The sequence below is a fragment of the Solanum stenotomum genome, chromosome 10 (assembly GCF_019186545.1).
Source record: "Solanum stenotomum isolate F172 chromosome 10, ASM1918654v1, whole genome shotgun sequence".
Lineage (NCBI taxonomy): Eukaryota > Viridiplantae > Streptophyta > Magnoliopsida > Solanales > Solanaceae > Solanum > Solanum stenotomum.
This window is the reverse complement of record NC_064291.1, coordinates 5,531,162-5,552,735: the sequence shown is the minus strand read 5'-3', so window position 1 is coordinate 5,552,735 and position 21,574 is coordinate 5,531,162. Positions and strand designations below refer to the sequence as shown.

The window sequence follows — 21,574 nt, the reverse complement described above, 5'->3', positions numbered from 1 at the left end:
ATATCGAACATCGAGCGGTAAGTAAAATTAAAAACTGTCACGAATTCATCGGTGCCTGTGACGCACGAAGGCTTGTATTTGAGCAATTCCACTTTGTACCAATAATGCATTAAATTATTTGTGAAAGCCAAGTTGAACCCAACCCTGTAGAGAGAGGAAACTGAAATTATAATAATAATGCTAGGCAGAGTCAAGCTCAAGGTATGTATAACTATACAAAGAACTTGGAGCTATTATATGCCTTGCTTTTTTATATATATATATATAGTATTATAGTTATACGTTGCTGACTTACAAGCACCTTCAATGCAGCAACTCGTCTTATTTGACGAACATAGGTGGTGGTGTAGTGATGAGATTATTTTATTTAATCAAAGATTTTAGATTCGAGCATTTAGTATGAAGAAAATTCTATTGAAAGTGTCATCACCGAATGAGCTCTGCAATGTACAATTTAAATTTAGTTAGAATTCCAATATGGACTCCAAACTTTACATGGAAACCAAAAAAAAAACTCATCTCATTTGCTTTCTTCTTATAATTTCAACCTCATCATTCCAATTGTCTTTGCCAAAATAACACTAATTCCTTATTTATTAACATCAAGTATGGATTTTCATATTTGAAAGTATTTCTTTTTTATTCTACTCGTAATGAATTGATTTTTGATCATGTGAATTTTATTATTATTTTAAGACAAATTTTATAATTGTACAAACGTTATGGTTGAAATGGTAAGGATTATAAGTCATACAACTTTTGCTTTCTTTTTAAAATTTCATGTCAAATCAAACTATTTCATGTAAATTGAATTATGGGATTGAAACTTCTTTTCAATTTTAGTAATAAGTTATTAAAATCTAATTTGTTTCTCATTAAATATATATATATATATAATCTAGAATACCTAGGATATTGGGGAAACGTACTAGAGTTATTTTATCAGTCCAATAATGAACTAAGGAGTATTTTAAATAAATAAGTTTTTCTCCCAATAACTTTTAAAACAGTCGGAGAATTGTTTGATTAACAATCAATAATTGATAGAAACATAAATAATGACAAATTTGCAATATCGCATCGATCTAAAGGAGAAGCGGATAGATGAGTATAGTAGGCTTCTCTTTTCGATTAATCATAGAGTAAAATATATATATGGTATATTACCAAACCAATAATTATCCACTATTTCAATGCTATCGGTCTCTTTTGTTCCTGTTCTTTTCTGGCCATAGATATTTTTAAATATTTAGGGAAAAAATTGGTATATAGTGTCTGTCAATATAATTTATTATTATTTTTGAGAACATTTCAAATTTTTAAATACTAAGAAATAAATTAATAATCGGGTCAAATTTCATTATTTGAGAACTTTTAAAAAATTTAAAATTTATTCAAACTTTTATATTTTATAAAACTATCCCACCATTTATTAATTAAGTATGCATTGATATTTATAATGTGTTTGTTGTTATTTGACTTTCAAATATGTAATGGTATTATTCCATAGAACTTATTAAAAGTAATGTCAATATAAAAATTGGAAATTGTTCATAAGCATGTTGGAGCTTAATTATAATCCATAAATTTAATTTTTATCACAGAACATGTTCATAATAAAAAGATAATACAAACTTATAAATATTTTTTAATAGAACTTATGAGTATAAATTATATTTCACTAAAGGGACAAATATATTTTTCAAAATCTATTACCAAACACTAGTTTGCCACAGTATAGGAAGGGGTTGAAGTGGATTTTGGTATTTATATGTATCCATATGAAAATTATGTTTTTTCTTAATATAACAAAGGAAACCCGCATCCGTTATTCTGTGGGTGCGCACAGTATAAAAATCTTGCTCCTATGTAATAGCTCGCAAATCATACATGAAAGATAATTTGCAAACCTGGTGCGACGAGCTGTTCTTGCTACAATAGTATATATGATTCAATTTGTATATGCTTCTCATTACTGTATAATGCGACCCCAAATATTTATTTTAATTTTGAATAAGTTTTAATCATAATTTTTGCAGCTTAAATAATTGTAAAATGTACTCCCTTCGCTTCCAAGAAGGCATACTCCATCCATTTTAATATATTCTTGTAATATAGTCCATTCATTTTTAAAAAAAAACGATATTTCACATAATTAAAAAGACATTATTAATGTTCTTTCAAGCTTTATCCTTATTTATAAAGAGAGTTTCACATAATAAAAAAACTATTAAAAAACTGGAAATTACATCGTATTTAAGATATTTATTAATTATTCCTTATATCCAATAATAGTTGTCTACTATTGACTTGACACATTCCTTAAGAAACAATAAATAATAGGAGTAATATTACTATATTATCTTTCGACTTTATTAAATTTAATGCTTTGAAAAACGTATCAGGTGATAAATAATATTTAACAGCAAGAGTAAAATAGACACAAAAGATAAATTATTTCTTGATTTTCTAAATTAGACATGTATTGTTGGACAACTATTTTTAATATAGTGGATAACTATTGTTGGACGGAGGGGGTAAGAAAAAGTGAATAAAATACTACTCCTCTGTTCCAATTTATGTGACTTACTTTCCTTTTTAGTCAATCTAAAAAAGAATGACACATTTCTATATTAAGTAATAATTTAACTATAAAATGTCTATTTTACCCTTAATGAAATGATTTACAGTCACACAAATTTCTATCATTCATTTTGGACCACACATTTTAAAAGTCTTTCTTTCTTTCTTAAACTCTGTGCCGAGTCAAACTACTCATATAAAATGGGACAAAGGGAGTACTAATTAATGAGTAATTTTGTTGAAATGGAGGGCGGATATATTATGACTTTGTCATTCGTCATTCGTCATGAAGCTAGCGTGGGTTAGGAGCAATGATTTTAACTTTTTAGGATCCCAATATATATAGTGATATGTTTAAGAACTCAAATTAAAACTAATTTCTCCATATATATGAGTAGCTTGTCAATCACAAAGGTTAAGCTCCACGCAGCACTGTTTAATTAGTATTTAGTAGAGTACTTTACATGATTCTCCTACACTAAACTCTTAACACAGAATACTTGGCCGACATTAATTAAGCCATGTACATCCATCTGCTAATTAAAGGTGTAATACCATAATTTATTATTATGGTATTTGTATACGGTATTAAGCAAAGTTCTCCCCATGTGCACTTCCTCTACCGCACATGAACTTTTATAGAAAATAAATAGTTTTTTCCTTCTCTTATAATCATTATGGTTATTTTGTGTAACCTTGTTCATATTATAAAACAAACATAAAACTTTCCCTTGTAATTTTTGAGAGTTAAATACCAATTTTACCCATTAATTAAATATTCTATCTTTCTTCTCCAAGGCGAGAAGTGTTGGGTATTGCCAGTATTCTACTTATAGCAAGGTCCACTAAGGGCTAGGGTGGTCCGTGTCAGAGTTATGATTGAATATGACGTTTGTATGGTAGACTTAGTTAAGAAATAAAGTTGTGCATTTGCTATGAGGGATGGTTTTTGGCATGATGGTAGCGTTTGATCCTAACAAGTGGTATCAAAGTCAAGGTCGTGAGTTTGATTAGGTGTTGAGAGGGGGATTGTTGGATAGTGCCAACATCCTACCTATGGCAAGGCCCACGAGGGGTATAGGGTGGTTCGAGTTGGAATCATGATCGAACATGACACTTGCTTAGTGAACTTAGTTAAGAAATAAAGTCTTAGGTTTCGATTCCCAAGAGTAACATTTTGCGTCAAGAATAAAGTTGTACACTCGATTCCCAAAAACAACATTTTGCATGAGACGGGTGTTGGGAGGAGGATTGTTGGAGAGTGTCAACATCTTGCATATGACAAGGTCCCCGAGAGGCTAGAGTGCTTAGAGTCGGAGTCATGATCGAACATGACGTTTACTTAGTAAACTTAGTTAAGAAATAAAGTTTCCTGCGAAAGAGAAAAATTGATAGTTAATGACTAAAAGGAAGAGGAAAATTGTGGAAGGATTAAAGAAGAAGAATGATTGCATAAGGGCCTAAGGAGAGATGGTGACTTTTGTGAGTGGGCGGTTGACTATCTAGTGGAAATCGGTGGTTCTAATTAAAAGGAAAAGAATAGAGGAAACAAACACACACTCTACTCTAGTTCATTTATCTGATTTCATGCAAAATGTGATTTGGTCTCTACATTAGAATCCGACTAAATTCAGATTCGCGCCGAAAAGTCCTACATTAAGAGTAAAGCGCGTCCTAACAAAGAAGACCCCGTAACCAGGGAAACTCGAACCTCAAACCTCTAATTAAAGATGAAGGAGTACTTACCAGTCCACCCTAATTCTTGTTGGTCATCAATCATGCATCATACGGCCAGGACAAAACCTAGTGGGAGCTATTGTTCAATACATTATAATGTGTTAACAATAATGAAAAGTTGACCCCCGGAAATTGAAGTAACTCTTCCATCCATTAACGAATGGCCAGTCAACAACATACATATATAAATGATGCATATATAGATATCATCATTGAATAATTTCGAGTGGTTAACATTTTTACCAAAATAATAGGATATTATCTTAAAGAATATTGTTGTGTGGTGAGTTTTCTTTTATCTGAGATCATCATCATTGTAATTGACAAGTTATTTATTCTACTTTATATATTAGTGTTGTTTGATCATACATGGCATATATTATCTGTACATATTGAACATATATAGTAGTATAGTTTTCTTTGCATATGTTACGTGCTAAAAGTCATGTACGTAATCAAGTAAGAGTTAGTGCGGAGCCAGTACGTAATTTCACAAAGGGTGTCCAGAAATAGCACAGAGCTCTTTTCAAAAAGTAGAATTAGTGAGATTCAAACACACAAGCACTACCTCATTCCAAGGAGGTGAAACCACGGGATACAATAGCTTGTTATGTTAAGGGTGTCCAAAATATGTTATTTAATCATTTCATGTATCATTTTACTTATATATATGGTATTTTTTTTCCGATGAAGGGTGTCCAGTGGCTACGCCACTCAGTGATATTGTACCCAACACATTATAATTAAGAAGCAAAAAAATGATGCAAGATGAAAGAGTATGAGCATGAATCGATCTTCTATTCTATTGATTTGCAATAAAAGTTAATAATTCCAACTACAAGCAATAACAAGAAAGAAACTTAATAACCATACGCGAAAATATTGTGTGGCTGATCAACTATTCTCGTTTAGGTTCACCGGTCCAGTAAGTTTTTACAGCAATAAGAATCTTCTCTGGGTTAAATGGTCCGCTCTCATGATCCACAATTCGACTTTGCCATCTCATACCGTCTGCAATACTTTTGATTTTCACTAGTGCTTCTACTCCATCTCTGAATATAACTGTACCTTCAGGCCTCAATATTCTATCCATCTCAAGTAGAATATACGTGATATCACATCTTCATCAATTCAAAAAGAAAATCGAATTAATACTATGTAATTTTAGTAGTAACTAATTAAAATCAAAGATATAGCAGGACGCATATATGTACCTATCCTGATATAGGCTGATCAAGCCACCAGCATGAATAAGATCATAAGTTCGCGGATATGTTGAAAAAGCTTCACACCAGTCATTGTATGTACCAATAAAGCCTCTTTCATATATGATACCCAAAGTGTCTGGCTCATTCTTAGCAGGAACCACGTTCATTACCCAAACTGGATATTTCGAAAGAGCTGCTGCAAATCCACCTAAATAAGCATTTGCATCCATCACATTTCTGTATCGTCCTTGAGGCAATAGACCAATTAGACGTTTGTAGTATGACACACGCTCATTCCATACCTGATCCATCCATTATTACATATCAATTGATAATGAAGTTCTATATATTTTTAAAATGATCGATTCTATTACCTGGTTATCCTCCTTAAATTTCTCAACTGTAATGCTTGGTATGGAGCCAGTACTGATCCTAGGAGGAATAGCAAATGCTCGTTCCGGCCATTTTTCTAATGCACCACCTGCTACTTCATCTGAGTTGGTTACTTCTGGTAGCGGAGTGATACAAGCTTCCATGTCTTGATACCTTAAGATTAATGAGCATAAATAATGCCATTCATGAGTTTGTTGATTGATAGTAGTAATTAATTACATTACGTACCATGCTGCATCAGCTTTGTTGCGTGACTTGCAGATAAATGGTGATTTGTTTTTGATACACTTATTGTGATTCAGAGGCTTTTGCCACACAGATAAATCACCCTTTTCAATCACTTTTTTCCAGCAAAGTTGCCTAGCAGTCTCTTCAATAGAATCCTGTTCTTTCTTCAAATCTTCTTGACTTCTTTCCCAACCTCTCCAATATGTCTTCCAACGAATCGGAGGGCCTGAAAGTACCCAATAACCTCCGGGACGTAGAACTCTGTCAACTTCAATTAGGTATAACCCATCTGCAATACGCAAGTGATTAATTAATTAAACTGTCACGAGTCATGACTAGCTAATAAAGAAAATTGAATATATGTGAAGAATGAAGACCTTACCGTACTTGTACCATGGAATCAAGCAACGAGAACAATGAGCCATATCAAAAGCCCTAGCTGGATATGGAAGTCTCTGAGAACCCATAACACCAATCATTGCTGGAACTCCTCTTTCAAGTGCAAACCAAACTTGTGCTTCATGTGTATCTCTTGGAGCAAATGACATAGCTATTATATCCCTTTTTAGTAGATAAGCACCCCAACTTGCAACCTATATTTATGTATTAATTAAGTATTAGATACAGATCGAGTTTATAAATTAATTAACTATAAGAAGATAGATAGATAAATTGCTTACACCACATCCTGTATCAATTGCTGTACGAATAGTTCCACTAGTAAGGGGAACGAGTTCACTTATATCATCAATGTAAGCATCAGCTCCGTGTGGAAACATGGTTCCACCTCCTGGAAATCTCAAACGATCACCTTCCACTTGGACCCAATTTTGAACAGCCTTCTCAATGCTAAGCTCTTTATGTGGTATATTCGCAAACCAAGCATAGTCTCTACTCTGTGGCCATTTGAATGGGATTTTATAATTGGGTGGAGCAGGTATAAGACAACGTAACGCCTCTTTCTCTTCCTTATTTGGACAATGCCTCTCTCTGTATTTTAGCATATTACGATCAAATTTTCTACCCCTTTGTGGCTCTTGACATGGTGTGTATTCACTATACAACATTTCACATGGTGAAAAGTTTTCTAATGACTTTGTATTGTTTACCACTAGTTGATGATGGCTCTCGAAATCCATAGGAACTACTGATGATGATGATATAGACGATGATGATGATGACAGATCATGATCACATCCAACTCTCGTGTACACTTCAGCAGATGGAGTTGGTCGTCTTCCATTATTCTGCCAAGCTCCTAGAACATAGAAAAAGATGCATAGACCACTAACACCAACAATCCAAGTAACTCGTTTTCTCTTCGATTCAAGCTGGTACAACTTTGGAGATCCACCATGGTCTTTTGCCATCGAATACCAATTTCTACCAAATTAATTTGACATTAATTAACTTAATTATAAGGAGTGCAAATTTTTGATACAACAAGTAAGAAAAAACTGATTTTGGATAGAGGTAATTAACACTTGAGCTAACAAGATTGATGAAGTTGAATATGAATGTGCATTAATTTTAAGGCCAGTTGATGGATACAGTTGAAAGGTTACTAAATAATAGGAATATAGGGGATGGAAATGAATAACAAGTTTACAAGTCTCCATGACTTGGTCTAACTAAAACAAATTAAAGGTAATGAGTGAATATCTTGGTTTATACAAATTATATGTAAATGTTTTTGGTGGACAGGTTGAAAATACCGTAACATCTGCCTCAAATGTCTCCTTACTTGAAAAAATAGGGAAAAAAAATGAGTAAAAATTCATCAACTAACACATACCATAAATTGAGCAAAAAATCATGGTTTCTTATTTCATGACATCGGCTTAAAAAAGTGGGGTGGATAATGTAGAAGTTATTGATCACTAGGTCATTACGGATGGTCTTATAAATTTTGGGGAAAAAAGAGTTGGTCAGTTATATTCTTAAAATTCATAAACTAACACACACGAAAAACTAAAAAAGTCTTGAAATCATGCTTTGTCGTCCCTAAATGCTAAATAAAGTGGCATTGATCATGTAAAGATTGTGTAGTTCACTAAATCATTACTGATAGTCCTATAAATTTTTGGGCAAAACAGAGTCGGTCGATCATATTCCAAAAATTCATGGACAAACACATATGAAAAATTGAGAGAATCTTAAATTTCTTTTTCGTGACTCCTAAATACTAAAATAAGTTGGCATGGATCATATAAAAGTGATGAGTATAGTTCACTGGGTCATTAGGGATGGTCCTATAAATTTTTGAGCAAAAAAGAGTCATGAAGTCATATCACCAAAAATTCATGGACTAGCACACACGAAAACTGAGAAAATCGCCTAATTCCTATTGAGTATCCCCTAAATTTCAAAGAAAAAAGTGGTGTGAATTATATAGAGGCTATAGGTATTGTTTCTTAGGTCATTGTTTATGGTCCTATAAACTTTCTCAAAAAAGTGCCGAAAAACCGTATCACCAAAAATTCATGGACTGACACACAAAAAATTAAGAAAATCACATAATTCTTGTTGAGTGACCCCTAAATGCTAAAAAGTGGTGCCGATCACGTAGAGGCTATAGGTATTATTCCTTGGGAAGGTCCAATAAAAAATTTGGGAAAAAAGTGCTGAAAAGTCGTATCACCAAAAGTTCATGGACAAGAAAAACATGAGAAAATTGTATAATTCATGTTGAGTGGCCCCTAAATGCTAAAAAAAAAGTAGTGTAGATCACGTAGAGGTAATAGGTATCGTTCATCAACATTTTATTAAATTTTTTGCAAAACAGTACCGAAAAATCATATCACAAAAAATTCATGGACTAACACATACAAAAAACTGAGAAAATAACCTAATTCCTATTGAGTAACCCTTGAATGCTAAAAAAGTAGTGTAGATCATGTAGAGGCTATAAGTATTATTTTTCATGTCATTACGGATGATCCTGTAAGTATTTTGACAAAAAAGTTCGAGAAAGTAATATCACCAAAAAATTATGGATTAAAACAAATAAAAAAAACACTAACAAAATCGCCTAATTCTTGTTGAGTGACTCTTAAATGCAAAAACAAGAAGTGGTGTGGGTATATTGTTCTCCACGTCATTATGGATGGCCCTATAATTTTTTGGCCAAAAAAATAATGGGAATCCATATCACAAAAAATTCATGGACGTTACTCACGAAAAACTAAGAAAATCGTCTTTTTGTTGACATGCCCCTAAATACTATAAAAAGTGGTACGAATCATGCAGAGAGTATAATATAAGTATTATTTCCCAGGTCATTACAGATGGTCATGTAAAAGTTTTGGCAAAAAAATGCATTTGGAAGCCATATCATGAATGAATTAGCAAAACTTTTACAAGACCATTCGTGATGACCTGGAAAACATAATAACATAGCTTTTATCTCAGCTATCATGTATGATAACACGACCATCGGTGTCCTTCCGAGCCGAGAGATGAGGGATTGAAATTCATTGGACTAGACATGTCTTCTCCACAATCTCAAGAAAATGAAAATAAATTTTCAAAGATCCATTCGCCTCACTATGATCCACTTCACTTTTTTAGAATTTAGGGGTCACTCAACATAAATTAGATGATTTTCTCAGATTTTTGTATGTGTTAATCCATGAATTTTTAAATGATACGACTCTCGGGATATTTTTTGGCTAAAACCTTTACAGACGATCCGTAATAATCTGGTAAACAATACCCAAGGTCAATACATTTTAAAAAGTAAGAATCAAACAATGCTATAGTGAAGAGGTCTAGAAATAACGAAATTACAAATCTATCATTAAAATTGGAAAAGTAATTAATGGGGTCAGAATAGTCAACAACTCATAAATTAACTAAAGATATCATGTACTAAAATCACTGAAATTGAATAATCTAGATTAAAAACTTAAGCTTGTATAAACTTACTTTCGAAGAATAGGACTGTAATTACAAATATCACTCTCTTTTTCATACCTTTTACACCGGGTTCACGTGAACCCATGCTCCCCTTCCGAGATCATATATAATAATGTTATATTTTTTAAATAATATTGAAATATAGATGTGTGAGCCCACACTCAAAATATCACATAATGCGATAATAGCTTGGTGCACCTCTTTTAACGATTTTCAGTAGTAAAGACCCAAATGTCGAATCGATCAAATTTATATCTTAGATCAACCTTTTTGTAACAGTGCACCCATCATCTCAAAATCCTGAATACACTTCTGCTTTTATGATTGTTGATGGGAAGTTATTGATATACTTACAAAAGGCAAAAATTGTGAAACAAATAGTCAATTGGCAAAGATTGTAAAACAAACAGTAGATTAGAAGAATGATATTGTTCTAGGGGACGCTCTTACATGAATAATTAATATTATTAGATATTGAAATGTTGCTATGTCTGAGTTGTATATGCATAATGATTATTTTTATATTGTAAAATTTTGATGTTTTTAAAATAAGTCATATATATACCATGAATAACAAGCTAATAGTACTAAATTAGTTGTGCTCTCAAATTTAGATTTTCGACAAGAATTTTCATCACTATGAATGAAATTTATAAATCTCCCTACAAACTGCTGGGGACCTAAAACTCTGAGTAAAATGGCAAGCAGATTAGATAAGCCAGGTTGATGAATATACTATCAAAAGAAAAACAAATTAAATGGCATATGTCAGAATATTTATGAATAAAAATATAGCTAAAGATTTGTCTAGTAAAGCAAAAATTTTACACACCAATAAACGAAGTATGATTGGAAAATTCTTTTTTTTGGTTAAATTTACGATAGGTTCGTTTGAACATATATGCAAGTAAGAAAACATATGAGAAGACAAAATAATTGAAAAGAAAGATAAGATAGTAGAAAATAAGGGAGCTAGGATGAAGTCTTTTAAGCAATAGACTTCTATATTCAACCCCAGAACAAGCTAATATATTAGCTCAAGCAATTTAATTGAAAAATTTAATGATATCATTTTGTATTTGTTTTTATTAATATTGAGCCCAAAATGATCAATCAATTCCATTAGTTTTATAATAATAAAATCTCAAGACAATAAGAGATATATTTTAAAAAGTTGGGTGATGGAGAAATATATATTTTATTTTTCTTAAATTGATGTACAAAGTAATTGAATTGACTTCCTATTCATAAAAGAAAGAAAGTTGTTGCAAGGTTTTTCACAAAACAACCACAAGATTTTTTAAAAGTTGCTTGCAAGTTGTCTGTTTGAGCTACTTACAAGCGGTCTGCTTGATTTCACATTTATTCAAAATAAAATAAAATGTAATGAATGTCTATAATGTGGTGTATCTGTAACATAAGTTTTTATAATTTATTTTTATCTTTATACCTTTTAATATTAGCTTTTTTATCGATTTAAAACAGAGCCGGAAATTTCAATATGTATTTATAAAATTAATCTATTTCATTCATGTTTTAATAAGCTGGATCACTTGTATTTTAGTTGGGTAAATATGAAATATATCCTATAATAATCTAAACAAATATTGAAAAAATATGAGAATTCATATAAACCAACTCAAATATAGGATATTTCTATAAGAAAGAATCTAAAGTACACATTTTAATTAATTGAATGTTAAATATGTCGAGTTATTTACTCCAAATTGATATTCTCATATTTTATTTTATTTTAAAGAAAATCAGTTTTGCTATTCTTTTTCTTCTGGATTAATTTTTATTTAGTGTTTTCTCTATTTTATTTCTTTTGCCATTTTGTTTTCATGTTCCTGCAACATCACTAAATTGAAGTTTATCTATTTTTCTTCCTTCTAGATATTAAACTTTTTTGTCAATACGGGTGGTAATTTATTATGTTATTTTGATGTTGAAATTTTTTGATGTGAAAAATCTGAAATTTAGAAAAGACAGTTCGATGGAATTAACCAATTTGACTTCATAGGTCTAATTATGCATTTATTATATCATAAATTCATAAACATATTTTTTAAAATATATTTTATGAACACAAAAAACAATATGATAAATAAGAATCCAAGTAGGAAAAAACTGAATTAAACAACGGAAAAGAGTCAAAAATACCCTTAAACTATCCGAAATAGCTCATATTTACCCTTAAACTATATTTCGGCTCAAAACTACCCTCTCCATCAAACTATTGGGTCAAAAGTGTCTTTCTTATTAACGGAAGTTGTTAAATGCCACATGGATGCCACATTGCACGTCAATAGGGTTCCACTGTCACATAGACTAAACAGAAAAGGGTTAAAAATAGCCTTAAACTATCCGAAATAGCTCATATTTACCCTTAAACTATATTTCGGCTCAAAACTACCCTTCCCGTCAAACTATTGGGTCAAAAGTACCCTTCTTATTAACGAAAGTTGTTAAATGTCATGTAGATGCCACATTGCATACCNGAAGAAAACTGTGAAACCCTAGCTGCGAAATGAGGGAGAAGGGGTGAAATCGTTTCTGAAAAATAATGAAATGAGGGGGAAAAAGAGTAATTAAGATTTAGGGATTTAGTCTATGTGGCAGTGGAACCCTATGGCATCCACATGACATTTAACAACTTCCATTAATAAGAAGGGCATTTTTGACCCAATATTTTGACAGAAAGGGTAGTTTTGAGCCGAAATATAGTTTAAGGGTAAATATGAGCTATTTAGGATAGTTTAAGGGTATTTTTGACCCTTTTCCTTTTAGTCTATGTGGCAGTGGAACCCTATTGGTATGCCATGTGGCATCCACATGGCATTTAACAACTTCTGTTAATAAGAAGGACACTTTTGACCCAATAGTTTGACGGAAAGGGTAGTTTTGAGCCAAAATATAGTTTAAGGGTAAATATGAGCTATTTCGGATAGTTTAAGGGTATTTTTGACCCTTTTCCGATTAAACAATGAAAAAAATAAATACGGATTAAAACTATTTTACTCAATTCATAATTGACCTAAAATAAATATGGGTCAAAATCATTTTATCCAATTTATATTTGACCTAAAATAAATACGGGTTAAAACCATTTTATCCAATTTATATTTGACTTAATTAGTTTTAGGGATAATTTACATCCCTCCAGGTTTCACTCTATAACACTCACGGCTCACCTCCCCTGTGATTTACGATATTACGTTTACCTCCCTTATTTTCATTTTCTTGTAACCTTTCTTTAAACCTAATTAAAATAAATATAAATTAATTTAGATTTGACATTTTTACCCTTCTATATATTAATTTCTTCATATTAATAAATATTATATAAGAAAAATCACTCATTTAACAAATACTTTAAAAAGTAAGTCATCATTACAATCTTTTTCACCCGATATAACCCACTCTGTAGCGTTATTCATGTTCATTGATTCATTAGGTGTCAAATTGCTAAAATCTTCCATTTGAGTCATCACGTACTTGTTGGGGGAGAAGGAACCATATCAACATTGTAAAGAATAATATGTATACTTCTGTGATTTGCATAAATATTGAACATGTGCTTCAAATCTTCATCATAATTCACATCCATACTTAGATAAGTATTAGGAATTTCACACTTCATAGATATCAAGCTATGCAAATTTTCAGGAACATCATGAAGTGCTTTCTCACATGTATCATTCAAAAGATTGGAGTACAAGTAACTTGATGGATTCACATCATAGATCTTGTGCTCACAATTCTTGTGGTGAATAATTATATCATGATAAACCATGGGATGTTTCATCCTATATTGACAAAAGCACACACAAACAAACAAAGGAAAAAGAACAAATAAAACCAAAAAAATATAGTCATGACATCTTAATGTTCAGAGACTATAGTTTCAAGGAAAACAAAAGAATGAGAATGAGTGTCACACTGCTGGTGTACAAAATATGTCAAAGATGATCCCAATGAAGGATCTAGCCAATTCAAGGAACTTCTACCAATTAATTATGTTGAATTATTGTTCATAATATACTAGTCAATTAAATTGATTGAATTGTTGAATATAATATTTCTTTCGAATGGTATATACTAAATTACTAATATTTGATGACATAGATTGACATGCTAATACAAAATATAGTTTTGGATTAGAACCACAAGTACTCTATTTGAAAGTGGACGAGCTTGAGATCTAAGTGTTTACATCTCACAAAAATAGGAAATATAGAATTTTGTACTTCTGATTTTACTCTTTGTATTGTAGTTACAAAAAGTAACTATACTCGATTTTAAGATCACATCAAACCATAAGACCTAAACTAAATATTTAGGGTGAAAAACATAATTATTCAGAAGACAAAAGGAGTATTTTATACGTGATGTAGCATCAAAATCCACAAAATAAGAATACTTAATTTGCATTAGCAATGATATGAGATTTGCAGAAGAATACGACTGATGAAGTGGAAGTTTGAAGAGAAGAGGACTTTTAATTCTTAAATTTTTTTATTTGTGCTGATTTATTTTTAAAGTATTTGTTAAATTAGTGATTTTTTTATATAATATTTATTAATATGAAGAAATTAATATATAGAAGGGTTAAACTGTCAAATCTAAATTAATTTATATTTATTTTAAATAAGTTTAAAGAATGGTTAGAAGAAAATAAAAATTACAGGGGAGGTAGACGTAATATCATAAATCACATGGGAGGTGAGTGTTATAGAGCGAAACCTGGAGGAAGGTCTCTGAAATTATCCCTTAGTTTTATTATACTTATATAATTTATTTTTTTTATGATACTTATATATAGAGCCGTCAAAATGGGCTTAGCCCATGGGGCTGGCCCAACCCTACTTGTTATTGGGGTAGCGTTGGGATATGATTTATCAAGCCCATTTAAAACTACGGGTTATAAGCCCGGTCCATATAAGCCCTTGGCCTTTAGGGCTTGATTGGCTGGGTTGGGGTCAGCCCATGGGCCAAAACTTTTTATTCAAGAGTAATTTACAATAATCTCACTAGTATTAATCTAATAATTTGAACACACACTAGTTGTAATATTATGAATCTTCGTATCCAGATACATGTATTTCGGAATAGATGGACTCAAAATTAGGTTAATTTGTTCTAGATACACTGTATCAAAATAGATTCTCATGTATCTATGATACATATACAAATCTCGCTTCCTCGCCGGTCAAAACTTTTTATTCAAGAGTAATTTATAATAATCTCACCAGTATATAATCTAATAATTTGAATATACGCTATGTTGTAATATTATGAATCTTCGTATCCAAATACATATATTTTGGAATATATAAACTCAAAATTAGGTTAATTTGTTCTAGATACACTCTATCAAAGTAGATTCACATGTATCTAGGATACATATACAAATCTCGTTCCCTAGCCTCCCTCCCATCTTGCTTGTCACTCTTTTATCTCACTCGCATATCTGTCTATCTGGTATGCGAGATACATGCTAATTATACTAAATTTTTGCTAGTGTTATTGAGACAACACCATTGTTTGTCATATTTGATTTGAAAATCTTCTCATTTTCTTGACGCTATAGAATTATAAGTTTAAAAAGAAAAAAAATAAAAATAAAAATAAAAAAAGGGCTAGCCCGCCCCGACCCTTCTAGGATTCGATTGGATTAAACATTTTCAGGCCCTACCAAATGAAGGGTCAGCCTGCCCTAGCCCTTCAAATTCTTTAGCCTGCGAGGCTTGGACCGGGTGGGGCTGGACTGCCGCTTTTTGACAGCTCTACTTATATACTCGTTGATTTCACTTCAATTCATTTTTAATCCAAAATCCGTTTATTTATCATGATTTTAAACAACCATCCATCCAAACAAAGGGGTAAAAGGGGTTAAGGCTCCTTTGTTTTGTGGTGTACTTCAAAAGCATCCATTTTCTTTTTCACAGCCCCAGTTTCCAACTCAAACCCTAGAAATATACCATGAACAGAAAGGGAAAAGTAAAAGGTAAAATCACAAGCCGGCCGGTGGAGAAAAAACCACCATGGATGGAACTTCCGGAAGGTACATGGGCAAATATACTACACAGGCTTGGTGCTGTAGAGATACTGGAAACAGCTGAGAAAGTGTGCAGTAAGTGGAGGCGAGTGTGTAAGGATCCTTCAATGTGGCGAGTCATTGACATGTGGAACCTCGGAGACCCCTCTGACATGGATTACGACTTAGAGGTAATGTGCCGACATGCTGTTGATCGCAGCCAAGGTGAAGTCGTTGATATCAATTTGCAGTACTTTGCCACTGCTCAGTTGCTTGAGTACATAGCTGAAAGGTAAAATATTTCCCCAAATTTTAGGCTTCCATTGTGTTTGTTTGTTTGTTTTCCTTCATTTGGATTTTTTTGATTTCCAAGGGTAGCATATTTCTTTATCTCTTTTATTTTGGTTAATTAAATAAGGTAGCAAATTGTTTCATTCTGTGGTATGCTTCCACTAATTTTTTGTATTAGGGATTGTGGTTGGTAATCTGTCCTTTAATTCATGTATGCTTTTGACCACCAGATCAGGAAAACTGAAAAGACTAAGCATTGCATGTTGCTATGGTATGGTATGTGAGAGCTTGGTTGAAGTAGTTCAAAAACTCCCATTGTTGGAGGAGCTGAGTTTGACACACACAACCATCACGATAGATGGCATTGAAGCTCTTGGACGCTCTTGTCCACGGTTGAAGTTGTTTGAACTAAATAACTCATTGTATATGGGATCGGGTGATTACTTTGATAACGAAGATGTAAGAAATGAAGAGGCTCTAGCTATTGCTAAAAACCTGCCTACCTTGCACCACCTTCAACTCATTGGAAACAGGATGACAATTAAAGGCGTCGAGGCTATTCTTGATAATTGTCCTCATCTTGTATCACTTGACTTGCGGCTGTGCAAATATGTTAGCCTCAACAAAGTCTTTAATGATAGAATTTCTGGGCAGATTAAAGATCTGAAGCATCCTCATGACTCTCTTGCAGGTCTTGAATTTTCATTTGAGGCTTGTGGGGAGTATGATGATTACTGACTACTAGTGGACGCGTATCTAGCATTAACCTCATTTATGAAGTTGCAAACATTTTGGGTCATTGGATTATGAACACTTCTTAAGGTGTCTGCGGGTGATGAGTAATATAGGAAATATTTGCTGTTATGAATGTAATGACTATGTAGTGTTATTATCGGAGAATCTTAGTAGCTCAGTTGATAGTTGACTTGATAGTTGACTGTCTACCTGAACTCTCACCTGTTGGTGAGAGTTCCCCACCTTGTACCCACATTTTCCCTTCACCTACGCCCAATATTGAAAAAGAATATTAAAGAAATGTAGTGTTATTATAAAAAATTTCCATTTGTCCTAGATAAAATGTGCAAAATTCTTGACTTATTGGAATATCCGGGGTGAAATTAACATTTCTTCTCATGATATATGACTCTTTTCTTTTGGGCTGATTCAAAAAGATAACACCTTTTTTATATGGCATAATACATAAACATACCTTTTTACTTGGCCTCGGCTGACATTAATGCCCTCCAACTTTGGGCACATTTATGTATTATGCCTATAAAATATTGTTGCTAGAGCTGCCTCTGTCGGCAGTTGAGTTCAAGCCAGTTGAATGCCTGACTGAGTCTTTTGCCAATTTAAATATGTTATTTGGTCATGTATGTGAACTAAAGATGACTAAATCTTAACAAGTTAGTTGTCATGTTCTTTTCCTTGATATTTCTTGATTGGCCCTGTAGTTAGTCTTCGTGAATTGATTGCAGATATTATATTTTAAAGTTGGCAAAAGAAGAAAAAATGCATTAGGACAGCAAGTGAACTATGAGAAGGAAATGCATAATTTGTAGGACAACTAACTGAGAAACTTATTTACAGTTTATTGTGTTATTAACATGATGGAATGTGAATATGGAAGGAGAGAGTGTCTGCTGTACGTTTGCTTTTGTTCTTATGCGAAATTGACTCTTAGGTTGTTTCTGGTTTACTTGAGTACTTGACTATTTTTCTTTTATTTTGAATCATTTTCTTTTGGGGGATTTTGGGATCTTTTCATAATTTGATCTGGATTTTTGAGATATTTGGCCTTTTGGGTTCACAATTTCTTGATGAGGAGATCACTTTCTTCTGGAGTTCTCCTCACCAAGAAGGGTGCTAACCTGTATTTCTCAATAGCATTTAAAGTTTCTCCATAGTATCAGAATATACTTGTCATCCAACATATTATATGAGCTTTGTGGAGTAGAGCCCCTTGATATGAAATCTGTTGCAATTCCCACATCATCTATGGTATTACCTCTTTCTGAATCAAGAAGATCTCTAGGCCAAGGCGTCTCACTTGTTACAGAGATGGTCCAGTGGCACATATCTCAGGTCATCCTGTTACAGAGTCTAATAATGCGGCAAAACTTTTTGGGTGCCCTTTACCCCGTCAGAAGTTGAAGCCTGGAAGTTGTTGCCATTACAAGGATGAAAGGTAACTTTGCTTATTGAAGTTAAACTAATTATTCCGTGTAATCCCTATTTTGAAGTAGGAATGTTAATGCAACATTGACTTCTTAATCTAACAGGAAGAAGAGAAACTTGACAGAATTGTGAGTTTATATCTGTATTTTACTGGGGAACTTTGTCCTCATGCTAGCAATGGAACCACATAGGTCTATGACTCTATGTTAATGTCTGAGAGATGACTAGTGCCCTTGGTGATAACTCAAATAAATCAAAGTTGCTGAACACTTTTTTTTTTGTTTTTTCTTCAAACAGATTCACAAGTAGAGAAACTGAATTACATTGGCACGTGTCTTGTATATATTAGGATTTTTTTCGTAAGTTCCCAAGTATAATCATTTAGGTTCATGATTTTGAACATATGCAATATGAACATACTAAAAATGAAGCATCTCTTTATGCATATTAGTAACTGAGTTCCACTTTATAGGTGTGGATTTGGAATCTGCTGAAATGTGCATCTATTCCTTGAACCCAACATTTCTCTAATTGACTACTAGATGTCATTGCCACAAGTTATTTAGATACATTTTCACTGCAACAACACATTAATATTCTCCCTTAGTACTTCTTGAGCAACATACTTCTCGGAGCATTTGAGTAGTCTTAGTTGAATCAAGTTGTCAAATAGAACTCTTTAGAGCATGTACTTACATAAGAACATTTTGCATTGAATATATCAAATGTTGTTTTAATGATTATCCTCAATTCACTCCTTTAAGTAGTCTAGTCTACATAGCACAATTAACAAGCATATTTTCTCTAAGAAGAGAACTAAGGGGGTAAAAAATGGCAGTTGAGATAGCGTGTTGCTGTGTACTATGGGATTTACTGAAAGAAAGAAACAACGGGTCTACTGTTGAAGGAAAGCAAAAGCCATTCATGACTGAAACTGCCTTTTGGTGCAAACTAACTGAAATATGTTAATGAAGACATTGCTGTGATAGATGTTACCTTCAGGACTAGCCTGAGTTGTATATAGTTTTTTTACTCACTAGCATGGTTTTGGTGCTCAGCCAGTTATATTGATAGAATCTTCTTTACATACTGAAAATAAGAAAATATTATGCTAGCAAGTTAGGTAATTAAAAGGTCCAAAAAGGGATCATTAATCCAATATAGTGGCACATCAATATTTACTATAGTGATGATTCAATAGCAACTAAAGTCCCTAAAAAGGATTTGAATTTTGGACAGTGAAGAGTATGAATATATCTCGATGCAACAGAATCCCAAGTTAAGATTCTCGACATGGGAAACGCTGTCAAGAAGTTCCTTAAAAAAACTAAATTCCTTCTCCAAGTTTTGTTCTTCGCCCTTAAACTCAAAATCTAAACTAAGCATCGCAGTAACAAGTGATGCCACATTTATGATGCGTAGCTCACTGCACAACCCCAAAATTTGCAATTTTTGAATATAAGGGGCTAATAATTCGAGCCAAAGGTAATGATTCTCATTTTTATATTCGAGTTTAATCAATTCTCTCAACTTCACAAAGCTTATTTCTAAACTATGTATGCTCGAATTTTTTTCCAATTCCAAGTACTCCAAGTTCAAGCAATCAGATAATACATTTTCCATGACACCATCTGTGAGTTCTATGTAAACAATTGAAAGAGAAACAAGACTACTCCAGTTAACATTGCCAGAAGGATTAAATTGGCACTTTCATAAGACCAAATTCCTCAATGACGCATTTTTATATGCAAATTGAGGAAACTCATATCTTCGGTTATTTGTAGAAAGCCCAACTTCCAGATCTTCAACGTCAGCAAGTTTAGTGGTTAAATGAACCCATATATCAACATCTTTAGCATAACGCTCCTCGTACTTAAGGCGCCACACTCTGAGTTTTCGAATTTTCTCGCAAGACCTCTGATAATAAAGTTCTTTGTGGATAGAAACTAGGTAATCACGAGTGTCGTTTTCATTGTTACTAACCGGGAAGTTGAAATAGAGTGATGTTGGAACAAATTTCCAAAGAAACTGCCATCGTTCAGACAATACATTGGTTCTCACAACTTCTTTATTGTTCGGCAACATAGAGAGGATGTAAAGTAGATTGAATCGGGCAAATCGCTGAGTCGGTCTCCTCCTGCCATGAGTTTCCTTTGCATATCCATGGAATACAACTACTACTATGTCTTTAAGGTGGAGGGTTTGTGGAGGTGTTGATTGGGTCAACGAAATCGGGTAAGTGCTTTGTAATTTAGGCTAATTTCCCTAAAGCAAATATATAGTTGGCGAAAAAAACATAAATAGGGAACTTTTAAAGAACTATTACATATACATAGAAACATTAATTGATTATCAATTATGACATATAAATTAACTTCTATAGCATGTTTTAATATACAAAGAAACAATCTACATAAATTACCTAAACAAGGATAACAATTAAAGATCATTTCCATTAAAATAGAAATAATAATCAAGAATCCATAAATTCTCGTGTTCTTTCCTACAAATTTCATTAATTAAGTTAGTAGATACTACATTTGTTTAATAGAACTATAAAGAAACATATACATATTAGATTTATTTCAAACTGACCAAAATATAATATTGGTATGTATATGTTTCTTTATAGTTCTATTAAACAAATGTAGTATCTACTAACTTAAGGGATGAAATTTGTAGTAAAGAACACGAGGATTTATAGATTCTTGGTACTATTTCTATTTTAATGGAATTGATCTTTAATTATTATCCTTGTGTAGGTAATTTATGTAGATTGTTTCTTTGTATACTATAGAAGTTAATATTTTATATGTCATAATTGATAATCAATTATTGTTTCCATGTATATGTAATAGTTCTTTAAAAGTTCCCTATTTATGTTTTTTTCGCCAACTATATATTTGCTTTAGGGAAATCAACCTAAATTATAGAACACTTACCCAATTTCGTTGACCCTATCAACGCCTCCACAAACCCTCCACCTTGAAGACAT

At 32.5% G+C, this 21,574-nt stretch overlaps 3 protein-coding genes and 1 pseudogene across 3 annotated transcripts in view; 1 reads left to right on the top strand and 3 right to left on the bottom strand.

Moving 5' to 3' along the window:
* The window catches only part of LOC125842141 (serine/threonine-protein kinase BLUS1-like), a 287,074-nt gene that overhangs the window by 172,050 nt on the left and 93,450 nt on the right, over positions 1–21,574 (bottom strand). The gene's annotated exons all lie outside the window — the stretch shown is intronic.
* On the bottom strand, positions 5,106–7,565 carry LOC125842144 (probable methyltransferase PMT18). Its single transcript, XM_049521372.1, has 6 exons — positions 6,830–7,565; positions 6,532–6,742; positions 6,150–6,438; positions 5,903–6,074; positions 5,535–5,830; positions 5,106–5,441 (listed from the first exon to the last, which is right to left on the bottom strand). The coding sequence occupies exons 1-6, from the start codon at positions 7,517–7,519 to the stop codon at positions 5,219–5,221; spliced, it is 1,881 nt and encodes a 626-aa protein (XP_049377329.1). The 5' UTR covers positions 7,520–7,565; the 3' UTR covers positions 5,106–5,218.
* Positions 16,022–17,319, top strand: LOC125842167 (F-box protein SKIP19-like). The gene is made up of 2 exons (XM_049521399.1): positions 16,022–16,399; positions 16,629–17,319. The coding sequence occupies exons 1-2, from the start codon at positions 16,053–16,055 to the stop codon at positions 17,134–17,136; spliced, it is 855 nt and encodes a 284-aa protein (XP_049377356.1). The 5' UTR covers positions 16,022–16,052; the 3' UTR covers positions 17,137–17,319.
* Positions 19,774–21,073, bottom strand: LOC125841765 (F-box/LRR-repeat protein 25-like; annotated as a pseudogene).

Excerpts from the sequence above, each read along its gene's own strand:
- LOC125842144 (XM_049521372.1), bottom strand. The coding sequence starts at position 7,519 with ATGGCAAAAGACCATGGTGGATCTCCAAAGTTGTACCAGCTTGAATCG. Across the intron at positions 6,743-6,829 it reads CAATTGATACAGGATGTGGT|GTTGCAAGTTGGGGTGCTTA; the intron begins GTAAGCAATTTA and ends ACATAAATATAG. Across the intron at positions 5,831-5,902 it reads AATTTAAGGAGGATAACCAG|GTATGGAATGAGCGTGTGTC; the intron begins GTAATAGAATCG and ends TGGATGGATCAG.
- LOC125842167 (XM_049521399.1), top strand. The coding sequence starts at position 16,053 with ATGAACAGAAAGGGAAAAGTAAAAGGTAAAATCACAAGCCGGCCGGTG. Across the intron at positions 16,400-16,628 it reads CTTGAGTACATAGCTGAAAG|ATCAGGAAAACTGAAAAGAC; the intron begins GTAAAATATTTC and ends TTTGACCACCAG.